General features: G+C 52.9%; 1 protein-coding gene across 1 annotated transcript in view; it reads left to right on the top strand.

Annotated features, from left to right (window-relative positions):
- SYTL3 (synaptotagmin like 3) overlaps positions 1-11,087 on the top strand; it is a 79,673-nt gene extending 68,586 nt beyond the window's left edge. Inside the window, exons 11-17 of the mRNA XM_066372531.1 lie at positions 2,915-2,980; positions 3,121-3,223; positions 5,007-5,177; positions 7,489-7,594; positions 8,523-8,625; positions 9,512-9,717; positions 10,725-11,087. Of these exons, the coding sequence (XP_066228628.1) occupies positions 2,915-2,980; positions 3,121-3,223; positions 5,007-5,177; positions 7,489-7,594; positions 8,523-8,625; positions 9,512-9,717; positions 10,725-10,834 (865 nt within the window). The 3' untranslated portion in view covers positions 10,835-11,087. The remainder of the gene's footprint in view (positions 1-2,914; positions 2,981-3,120; positions 3,224-5,006; positions 5,178-7,488; positions 7,595-8,522; positions 8,626-9,511; positions 9,718-10,724) is intronic.

The raw sequence follows: 11,087 nt of genomic DNA, 5'->3' as shown, positions 1-11,087 counted from the left end.
CTTCAAGGGCCAGTCCCCTTATTTGTCTCCCTTTTTCATTTTGCTCATTTTCCTCTTCTAGGAACCAGATACTACAGTTGAGGGCATTCATGAGTAACTGCACATGTAAGGAAAATTAGAAAATAAACATGCATCCCCGGGGAAAGGTACAGGCTGAGAAAGCACCTAAGGAGACTGTAAGTTTACATCTCAGGCTGGTTCTCGGCACGGGATCAACATACAAAACAATAACAAACAAACAACAAAACAGCAAACCTTAGGGAAGGGGAAGAATCTGATTTCCAGAGTGAACACATTATTAGATACAAATGTCCAGCACCCCACAAAAACAACAAGACATAGTATGGCCCACTGAAAGGGAAATAATATACTGCACTCAAAAATTAGAGGATATTTCAAAATGAATATGAAGTGATAAAATATCTCATTTTTGTGAGCAAGTGTATAAAATAGTATGTAATTCCACTTTTTGCTTTTTTCATAACTACAGAGACTAATACATTATACAATTATTAATCTTTTATTGTGACTTCACATTTGGTTTTTGACATTTTTAAGAGACTAATGCATTTAGAAGAATTAGTGTTTTTAGTCACATAATGTATAAAGATGTAATTGTGTGACATCAAAAAAAGAAAGAAAGAAAGAAAGAAAAGGCCCTGGCTGGCTGGCTCAGCAGTAGAGCGTTGGTCCGGCGTGTGGAAGTCCTGGGTTCAATTCCCAGCCAGGGCACACAGGAGAAGCACCTATCTGCTTCTCCACCCTTCCCCCTCTCCTTTCTCTTTCTCTCTTCCCCTCACGCAGCCAAGGCTCCACTGGAGCAAAGTTGACCCAGGCACTGAGGATGGCACCATGGCCTCCACCTCAGGCACTACTAGTATGGCTCCAGTTACAGCAGAGCAATGCCCCAGATGGGCAGAGCATTGCCCCCTGATGGGCAGGCCAGGTGGATCCTGGTGGGGCGCATGTGGGAGTCTCTCTGCTTCCCCACTTCTCACTTCAGAAAAAAAAAAAAAAAAAAGTGAGGATGGAACTATAAAGAAGCAGAGTTTGGCCCTGGCAAGGCAGCTCGGTGGATCAAGTATTGACGTGGGGCACTGAGGTTGCAGGTTCGATCCCCAGTCAGGGCACATTAAGAGAAGCAATCAACAAGTGCACAACTAAGTGGAACAGTGAGTTGATGCTACTCTATTTCTTTCTCCCTGCCTCTTTTCCTCTATCTCCCTTGTCTCTCTCTCACTCTCTCAGATCAATGGAGAAATTTTAAAAAAGAGTTTGTGTATGTTATTGAAGTTAAAATGGTATGCATTCAAATTAGAGTGTTATAACTTTAGGATGTTAAAGGTAATGCCCTTGGTAAGCATAAAAAGAATAGTTGTAGAATATAAACAAAAGGAAATTAGAAAGGAATTTAAACATTTCACTGTAAAAAGTCAACTAAACAGCCTGGCCTGTGGTGGTGCAGTGGATAAAGCATTGACCTGGAATGCTGATATCTCTTGGTTCGAGACTTTGGACTTGCCTGGTCAAGGCACATACGGGAGTTGATGCTTCCTGCTCCTCCACCCTTCTCTCTCTCTCTCTTCTCTAAAATGAATAAAAGTCTTTTTTTTAAAAATAGAGAAGTCACCTAAACGCAAGAATATAATTGGGGGAAATGAGGAACACATATAGGCATAGAAAAGAATAACCAATGACAGCAGTACCTCCTTATTAGTAATTACATGTAAATGAGTCAGACTCTCCAATCAAAAGACAGAAATTGGCAGAATGGATAAAAACATAGGCTCCAACTCTGTGTCATCTACAAGGGACTCACTGTGGATCCAAAAACACAAATAGAAGATATTCTATGCAGATAGCAATCAAAAGAGAGCAGGGGTGGCTATACTAGTATCAGACAAAATTAAATCAGCAAGGTTACAAAAGTTAAAGGACATTCTATATTAATAAAAGGTTTAATACAAGGAGATATAAGAATTATAAATATCTATGCATCTAATAACAGCCCATTAAGACATAGGAAGCAAAAAACTGACAACTGAAGGGAAAAATAGTTCTACAATAATATTTGGAGATTTCAATTCTTCATGCTCAGCAATAGATGGAACAACCTCTCAGAAGGTAAGTGAGGAAACAAGAAGACCTAACACAAACCAGTTGACACCTGGGTGTGTGTTTCATTTTAATCCTTTAAGCCATACAGGTATATTTTATACGCCCTGTTTTACATGTGTGAGATCTGATCATGATCAACAAGAGCAAAGGAACAGTGAGGAATAGTGGACCGTGACCCTGGAGTACTTTCTCGAGGACTTGGGCTGTCAGGGAAGAAGACGCCTGAGCCTGGAGCTCCAGGAGGGACCGGATCACGGCGGGGTTGCTGTGGTTTTGTTTGCTTTGGGAATGTTGAGCCTGCTGCTAACCTGTGTGACAGGGCCTGGACCAGCAGGGTCACTGCCATCAGTAAAGCTGCCGGAGGAGCCAGGAAGGGCAGTGTCGGGACTGAGTGGGGGGATCGGCCTAGAACAGAATTTCAGGGCATGGGCAGAGTGCTGGTGGAGCCATAGCCTGTCTCATTGCCTCTCCTGGCTAAGCTCTGGCCCTGGGGGCTGCAGAGAGGGCTGAGGCAGACAGGCTGGGGGGCCCGCGGGGGGAGAGCAGAGTGTAAGGCATACACTTTACGTTTCCATGTTTTTTTGGGGGGAGGGGTGTTGGTTAGAGGTGACAGATGGAGGGAGGACAAGCTGGCACATGGCCTCTACATCCAGGTAGGTCCAGGAACCTGCCACCATGGGACCCCTAAAGCCTCTGCTTCCATGGTCGCCACCAAATGGCAGGTGGTGGACAGTGCAGAGTCCAGGGGTGGGGCATGAGGACAGCAGGCAACTCCACCCTCTGCCCACCTTCCCAGAACGTTCCGGAGGATGATGGCCAAAGACGGAGTAAACAGGAGTCGTGTACCAGCCTATCGCTCACTGTCAGTGGTGGCCCCGAGCCCTCCCGTCTCTGCCCAATCCGGCGGCAGGCAGGGCGGAGGAGCCGCTGACGCATGGTTCTCCTCCCTCCTCGTCCTCCGCCCGCCCCCTTCATCTGGTCCTGTCTGCGTTTGGTCCCTAGGTACGTAAAGACCTATCTGCTGCCTGACTCCTCCTCCCAGGGCAAGCGCAAGACTGCAGTCCAAAGGAACACGGTGGACCCGACCTTTCAGGAGACCCTGAAGGTACCCGCTGGGCAAATATTCGTGTGCTGAGTCTCCCTGTCATGGGCCGGGCACGCGGGGGCCGGAGTCCAGCGGACGGTTCTTCCAAAGCCTTGAGTCAGTTAAACATAAGTGCCGACACTTAGACATTTCTGCGGGGCCTGTCAATCAGTAGCAAGGTGGTGAAAGATCAACTTCCGCCTTTGTCCAGGAATAGTGCCGAGTCGGCTGGACTCGCGATTAATGATTTCCAAGGAAATGGTAAAAAGGAAAAAAAAGAATCTGGCTGCCTTTTAACTTTTAAAATCAGTTTGTTGAATTTTCATAGTTGTCAGGTTTTCTCAAGCAGAGTCCCCTGTAGATGAAGCTAGTGTCAGGTTTTCTCAAGCAGAGTCCCCTGTAGATGAAGCTAGATGGCCATCTTCATAAAAGTGTCCCTTGACTGTAACAGCTGAGAGCTGTACGAGTTTCTTGTCATGTTAAGAAACACATAGTCATTTTATGAAAAAAATCATCTAGAGGTTTGGGTCTTCACTTTTCTTGGTGCAAACGAGTAGGATCTGTGGCTTAGGGCGGGGGAGGGGAGACCGCCCCACGTGGGTGGCGGAGGGAGGGGCTGCGGGCCGCGCGGGGGCTTGCGGGTTCCACATGGCAGGCCCCCAGCTGGAACGCAGTCCCGACTCGGGATGATGCATGTATCCAGTCAAGGCTGAGAAACCCAGGGCCCCCCCATGTCAGGACTGGAGAGGAGGGGGCCTTGTTTGCCTTCCTTGCTGAGAAGGGCCCTTTATGGACCCCCGGCAAGGGGCCATCTGGGCAGCTGGTGCAAGAATCCCTTTTGGTAAATAATAATAGTTACTGCTTTTGTGCCCCTGCTGTGGCCAAGGGCCTAATAAACCCATGATTGAGGGATTAGAATCCTCATTTATCAACAGGAAAACTGAGGCTAATCAAACCCACAATGGACTAGGAGTCCTCAAAATTTCTGTGCATGGGAATCCCCAAGGTGTGGGCAGGCCTGAGGCGCGGCTGGTGTGGGACCATTCTTAGTAGCAAGTCAGGGGGGCCCGTCCTCAGATGGTTTTCAAGGACCTGCTAAAAATTTTGAAAAGCTGTGTGCGCCCCCACACAGTTTGATATCTAAAATGGCTCATATGTTTTAATTAAGGTGTTTTGTACGAAACAGAGGTAGATACATATCTTACAGTCTATAAAATGAGATAAAATTCGGGATGGGCGACATTTTAGATAAATATTTAATTACGTAATTTGATTGTTTTAAAGTTTAGCTTATTTAAAATGAGTACAGAATCTCAAAGCACCTGAAATTTTTATCTATTGGTTTTATGCAGTATACTGTATTTTCGTTGCCTGGAAGACTTCCCAGAGGCATTTAAAAACATCACTGACCCTAATGTATTCTCAATTCTCACTTGACCGTCTGGACAGAAATGCTTTTAAGACAGAGAAGATGGACGGTAGGGACGGTAGGGAAGCAGAGCAACGTTAAGAGTTTTGCAGAAATCAGCATTTGAATGACCATTTGTTTAGCACCCTAGGGATTCGCACAGCCTGGGGCAGGCACCAGAGGAAGGGTGGGGTGTGGAAACCGTCTTCCGACAGCTTTGAGGAAAGTGCACGTGACAGTGGAGGCTCTAGAAATGAAACGTTAGCATCTCCTAAGCCGGGCGCTTGACCCTTGGGACATCTTCCTGTACTTTCACTCGGCCCGCTGGACGGAGGCCCGTGGCCTGGGCGTGTGGCTCTGGGGACCACCACTGATGTCTCTGTTCTGCCTCTGCAGTACCAGGTGGAGCCTGCCCAGCTGGTGACGCGGCGGCTGCAGGTGTCCGTGTGGCACATGGGCTCGCTCGCCCGGAGGGTGTTTCTTGGAGAAGTGATCATTCCTCTGGCCACATGGGACTTCGAAGACAGCGCAACACAGTCCTTCTGCTGGCATCCGCTGCGGGCCAAGGTGACGTCTGGTTCGGGACTGGGTGACCCCGTGCCCACCGTGAGAACTTTGCAAAGGGATCCAAGAAGAGCAAACCTACCTGGAACCCTTGGGACCCAGGGCAGTTGTGCACACACACAGGCTTTTAAAGAGAAACTTTGGGCTCCGTGTCCCAGCTGAGGGACTTGGGCCTGCTCAGCTTTGTTCTCCTGCCGTGTAGCCCTGTCTTAGTGCAGCCCTGCACCAGTCTGGATCAGGCCAGGGGCCAGTGCTCCTGTGATGCCCTTGCTGGTCTGCGCCTTTCTCCCAAATCAGGGTCACTCAGTGGCCTCGACCTTCTCACAGCTCTCCGGCCAAACTCCGCGACCTGTGGCCAGTCCAGCCTGCCCCCTGGGTGGGGCCATGCCGCAGTCATTTGCACTATAGTGTATTGTTTTAACTGCCCCGCCCCAGGCACGCCCAGACAGTAGGTGAGAATGATTAGACCCAATGCTGTCAGGCGGCAGGCTGCCCTGACGGTGGGGACCTCGTGTCCTGCTCAGGGTGAGGTTGGGCAGGCCAGGCGGAGCTGGCGGTGCAGGGAGGGAGAGAGGCCGGGGTCAGGTCCACGTTTCTTGGGCGGCTACGTTGCCTATTTCTGTGCCAAGATCCAAGGTTGGGAGAGAGTGTGAATGAGATAGAAAAGGGAGAGAAAATGTGGGTGGGCTCTGTTATCTCCTGAGAAAGGACAGCAGGAGGGGCGGCCCTGCCAGGGGAAGGCTCACAGGCCTGGCCCAGGTCCCGCCATCTCCGCTTCAGCCGGGGAGGTGATCAGTCCGGATGCCTCTGCTTAGACATGGCGTTGGTTTGCGGCCATTCCGGGTCCAGCTGAGGGCGCTCCGCCTGGGAGCCATCCCCTGACCCCTTCCTGCACTCGTCTCTCTCTGTGGTCTGTGCAGCCCCTGGTACCCAGCGCCTTCTCATCTCAGAGCCTGGGGCCACACGCAGAATCTCCGCTTGGAGTGGTTCTCCTGTCCAAGGTCTGCCCAAGACTTCGCTTAAGTCCCATCTCTTCCGTAAAGGCTTCCCGATTTTTCCTGCCAGACAGGGTCTCCGCGTAGGACCCTGTCCTTGGGGCATCCTGCCTGTCTTCTCCTCCACTCCGGATAAGAGAGGCTGCCACCAAGACTGGTCATCCATTGGCCAGCAAGTTAGGAACAGGAAGTGCCAGGCTACAGGCGTCCTCCCTGATGCCGGCGGTCCTGGCCCTGGCGCTGGATCTGGGGTCTGCTCACTGCCCTGCCCCTTGGCCCTGACAGGCGGGGCCGTGTGGGTGTCGCTGGGTTGGCCCGGCTTTCTGGAAGCAGAGGGTGGAGGAGGCCTTATCTCCTTTGCAGCTGAGGGCCTCCTCCTGCCCTGGGGGCAGCTACAACCAGGAGAGCCACACAGGGGAGGCCTCCTCCATTGCCCCAGGCACCCTCACTGAGTTCCCAGCCGCTGATGGTTGTGAATGAAGGGGCCCTTCCCTCCCCCACAGGCCAGGGGGTCAGTGCTCTGCAGTCTCCTCTCTCCGGCCTTTCCTCACTCACTTTCTGGCAGAATCACTCTTGACCAGACAGCGACCTGAGAAGAGGGAGGTGTCCTCTGCGGGGAGTTGAGGACAGGAGGGGCCAACTCACCCAGACTTAAGGGCCGCCCCTGTGCCCTGGACACCGAGCTTGGAACGCTGTTGGTCTCTGGTGCCTTCAGTGGCCCTGGCACAGGACGGTAGCCAGTCTTTACGGACCTGAATGGAGTCTGTGGGAGTCTTGGTTTTATTTACATTTTCAAACTAGGTTGCATCCAGTTTCCTTAGCACTCTCTTTTGAGCCCCTCTGCTCTTGGGCCATCTGCCTGGGGGCGGTGGGGGGGAGGGAGGCTGAGGTGTGTCCCCCACACTGAGGGTGGTAAGGGTGGGGGGGAAGGGAGGCTGAGCCGTGTCCCCCACACTGAGGGTGGTAAGGGTGGGGGGAAGGGAGGCTGAGCCGTGTCCCCCACACTGAGGGTGGTAAGGGTGGGGGGGAGGGAGGCTGAGCCGTGTCCCCCACACTGAGGGTGGTAAGGGTGGGGGGGAAGGGAGGCTGAGCCGTGTCCCCCACACTGAGGGTGGTAAGGGTGGGAGCAGGTCACCACGATGGAAGGAAGAGCAGTTCTGCCTAGACATGCCCACTCTACCCCAGGGCTGTCCGAGGCCTGCAGAGGCTTTGCAGGGATGGTGGAGGGAGAGGGGTTATGGACAGAGAGGAGGCACCCAGAAGAGCCCTGAAGGTCGGGGCCTGGGTTCCAGCCTCTGAGCTCCGCCTCTTGCCCTCAGGCGGAGAAGCTTGAAGACAGCATTCCTCAGAATCAGGGAGAACTCGCGGTCCGGGCCAAACTGGTGCTCTCTGCCGGGCCCGGAAAACTCCAGGAGGCACAGGAAGGTAGGTGGCCTCCAGCCCCATGAATGTTCCTGTCACTGTGTCACTGTCCTCAAAGCCCGGAGCTGCAGGCAGGCTGAGAGGCGGACCAGTGTTCCCTGGCTCTTCCTGTCCCCAGCCGCGGACGCAGCATGCCCCCGGTGACTGTCGCCCAGCGTGGAGCCAGCCTGGGGAACCCGTTCTCTGGGACCCAAGGCTTGGAAGGGAACCAAACGGCCCAAAGGAGGAGAGGCCTGTGATCCATCCCTGCCTTCCAAGGCTCTGAGGTCACCAGCCCTGCGCTTCCTCACAAGAGGCTGGCTCAGATAGTCACCTGGTGAGAATGGTCCTGCTGTGGCCTCTCTTGAAGAATGACTTCCTGCGTTATTGGTGGGAGTTTGGCTCTTTGGAACACACCGGGGCGTGCAAGGCTCCACATGGACAGTCTAGGCTGCCGGTCACGTGAGCATCTCCTGCCCAGCAAGAGATCGGGTCAAGGGCAGGCCCTCGAGGCACTTGCAGATGAAACTGACTTAAACATGGGGTGTGTGGGAAGACGAGGGGGCAAGTGGAGTCAGGGAGAACCTGCACTTCCAGGATGTATTTTAGTGACTTCCTGTATGACTGGCTCCTGGAAGATCTCGCTGGACCAGCAGCAAGCACCCTGTGGTCATCTCCAATCCCCTAGAACAGAGGTCTTAGGGCCACCACCTGCCCCCAAACCACTGGCCCCACTAGACTGAAACCTTAGCATCCTTCCTCTCCTCGGTCAGTCTTGACTCTGTGCCATAGGGTTTCAGCAACCCCTCCAGGCCGCACCGCACAGGCTGTTTGGTGGGACCCGTGTGGGTGCGGGGCCAGCAGAGCCTTCTGTGCCGCCGAGTCCTCTTCCTCGCTGTGCTCCCAGGGTCTGTGGGCCGTCACACATCTTCCTGCGGTGCTTTTCTTCCAGGGACAGAACGGCCATCAAGTGATGGTCAACTCTGCTTGGTGGTGCTGGGAGCCAAGAATTTACCTGTGCGGCCAGGTGGTACTCTAAACTCATTCGTTAAGGGGTAGGTATTAGATTTCATCAAATATTATTTCCTGGTGATCTGCTATACATTCAGCATGGTCCTAGGCACTATAGGAAACACCAAAAAGCGTGAGCTCTCCTACAAGATTTTTGTAGCTCTCCTACAAAAATCTACCAGAAGTCGTGTTAAAGACTTGGATCTCCAAGAATTCATGCTGACGCTAGCGTTGGAATAAACACCACCCATTTTCACCTGAGAGCCCGGATCTCAGTAGCCCTTGTAACTGAGTCAGCATTTACTGACTGAGGTGGAGCGTGGGGAAAGTTGTGTTTACTGATGTTTCCTCAGCTTCAGGTGGGCCCTGTATTCCCAGTCAAGATGGCTGACTCGGCAGATTTTGTTCTATTTGTATTCACTATTTTTCAGAGGTAAAGCAGACCCCGTGATTATGTAGAGTTGCTAAAGCCCAGGTCAGTGCTGCTCTGGAAAATGAGCTGCTAGTCAAGACAGAATGGGTTGTCCTAACCCTGGTGTTTGTCTGAGCAGCCTTGGGCACGTTACTCGGCCCTCTGAATTTATCCTCCTGAGGACAACAGGGTTCACGTGAGATGACGTGTGTGCAGTGTCTGGTCCCTGGTGGCAGATCCGGTGGTAGGTCACCAGTGAGGGGGACTAAGACAAGGACCACATGGCCTCAGGATCCCAAACCACCCTGAGTGCCTGGTGCAGAGCTCAGCTTTGAACTCAGGACGTCTGAGCCAGAGGTCACCTGGCCAGTCCTGAGATCCCTGTTCTCTTTTGTTAGAGTTTGTGTTTTGTGGTCGATCTAGCCCTTTTCTGAGCTCTAACAGTCTGGCTGATAAGCACGTTCCAGGCTGTGCGGAGGGCGGGTCTCACAGGGTGTATGTCTGTCTTCCTTCTGCAGCTGTCTCACTCTGCCTGACAGACAGACGCTGAGGCTGAAGTCCCCAGTCCTGAAGAAGCAAGTGTGTCCCCAGTGGAAACACTCCTTTGTTTTCAACGGCGTGAGCCCTTCTCAGCTGAGGCAGTCCAGCCTGGCGCTGTCCGTCTGGGACCAGGCCGTGTTCGGTGTGAAGGACCGCCTGCTGGGAGAGGCCTGGCTGGGCCCCAGTAAGTCTGCGGGAGCCAGTGAGGAGGCCCTGGCGCACGGCGATCCCAGGAGCCCGTCCTGCGTGGATCCCGTGAAAAGAAGTCCTGTTTCCGCCAGGGCAGGTGCTTTTGCTGGCTCGAGGCCGCCTCCCCCGCTGTCCTGGGAGCACTGAGTCTAGTGCTCCCTGTGCAGTGCAGCGATAATGCAGCAAAGTATTTCAACAATTTAAATCAGATTTAAGATCTGCCAAAGAAACAAAAATTACAGGCCTCCCAACGGGCCGGGACGGCATCGGCTTCTGTCCCTGGCGGCCATCACGAAGGGATTATTTTCTTAAAGGAAAATACCTTCTTAACCCATACAACTGGCGACTCAGAAAGGATGTCATTAGGAGTGGAACCAAAGGGTGATGCTTTTGTGTTGCCCAGCAGGGGTGCTCTGGCATTCTGTGGGGGGCAGCCCTGGCGAGGGCTGAGTGCCCCAGCCCTCCCACTGGTTGCCAACAGTGCCCCCCAAACACTGTGCCAACCAAGACACCTGCACATTTCTCCAAGGCCAACCAAGAACCACTGAAGAGAAACAGCTATTAAATTACAACTTGTTTTAAATGAACTATTGTCCAAAGCAGACCTCCTTCCCCTAAGGAAGTCCTTTCCACGAGCAAACCTGGCCCCCAGGTCCGGGACACCCACACCTCCCCACAGACACTATATTGTTAGGACTAGTCAACCCTCTTCAGAGAACCAACCTGCCACACCTCCCTCTACAGGAAACAGTTTCGGGCTTGGAGTCCTCAGGGCCCCGGGGGGTCCCTGGGGAGGATGCCTGGGCCTGTCCTGTTCTGAACACATTTTGTTGGGGGTGGGAGTCTCTCCCCTGCTTACCCATGGTTGGTTGGTTAATGCTGTTTTATGCCGAGGTGGAAATTGCTTTCCGCTGTTCTTCCCTTTGAAAAAGCTGAGGGAAGGGGTGGCCGAGTGGTCTGCGGGCCCCTCGTCACTCACCTGCCGTTTCTCTCCCATCCCAGAGGACGACCCAGCCGGTGGCGCCGACTCAGGCTCACAGTCAACGCTTCAGTGGCAGAAAGTCCTTTCCAGCCCTAACACATGGACAGACCTGACACTCATCCTGCACTGAGGCGGAGGTGCCGCCGTGCGGCCGGTTCAAGTGCACGTGCCTGCAGGTGGAACTGTGGCCACACAGCGGGTGAAAGGGCGACCCCTCTCCACCTACAGCTGTGATGCAGCTAGAACGTTCTTCCATGTCCTTCTGCCTACATTTAAGTTAGAGCAGTGATCGCTGTCATAGAAGTCTTGGGTTGGCTATCCAGGTTCCAAGAGATGTGGAAGATGGCCAGATTTCAATAAATATTACCTCCATCTCCTGGAGT

The sequence above is a fragment of the Saccopteryx leptura genome, chromosome 3, assembly GCF_036850995.1.
Source record: "Saccopteryx leptura isolate mSacLep1 chromosome 3, mSacLep1_pri_phased_curated, whole genome shotgun sequence".
Taxonomy (NCBI): domain Eukaryota; kingdom Metazoa; phylum Chordata; class Mammalia; order Chiroptera; family Emballonuridae; genus Saccopteryx; species Saccopteryx leptura.
Note: the sequence above shows the minus strand (reverse complement) of the source record. Positions and strands in the feature narration are given on the sequence as shown.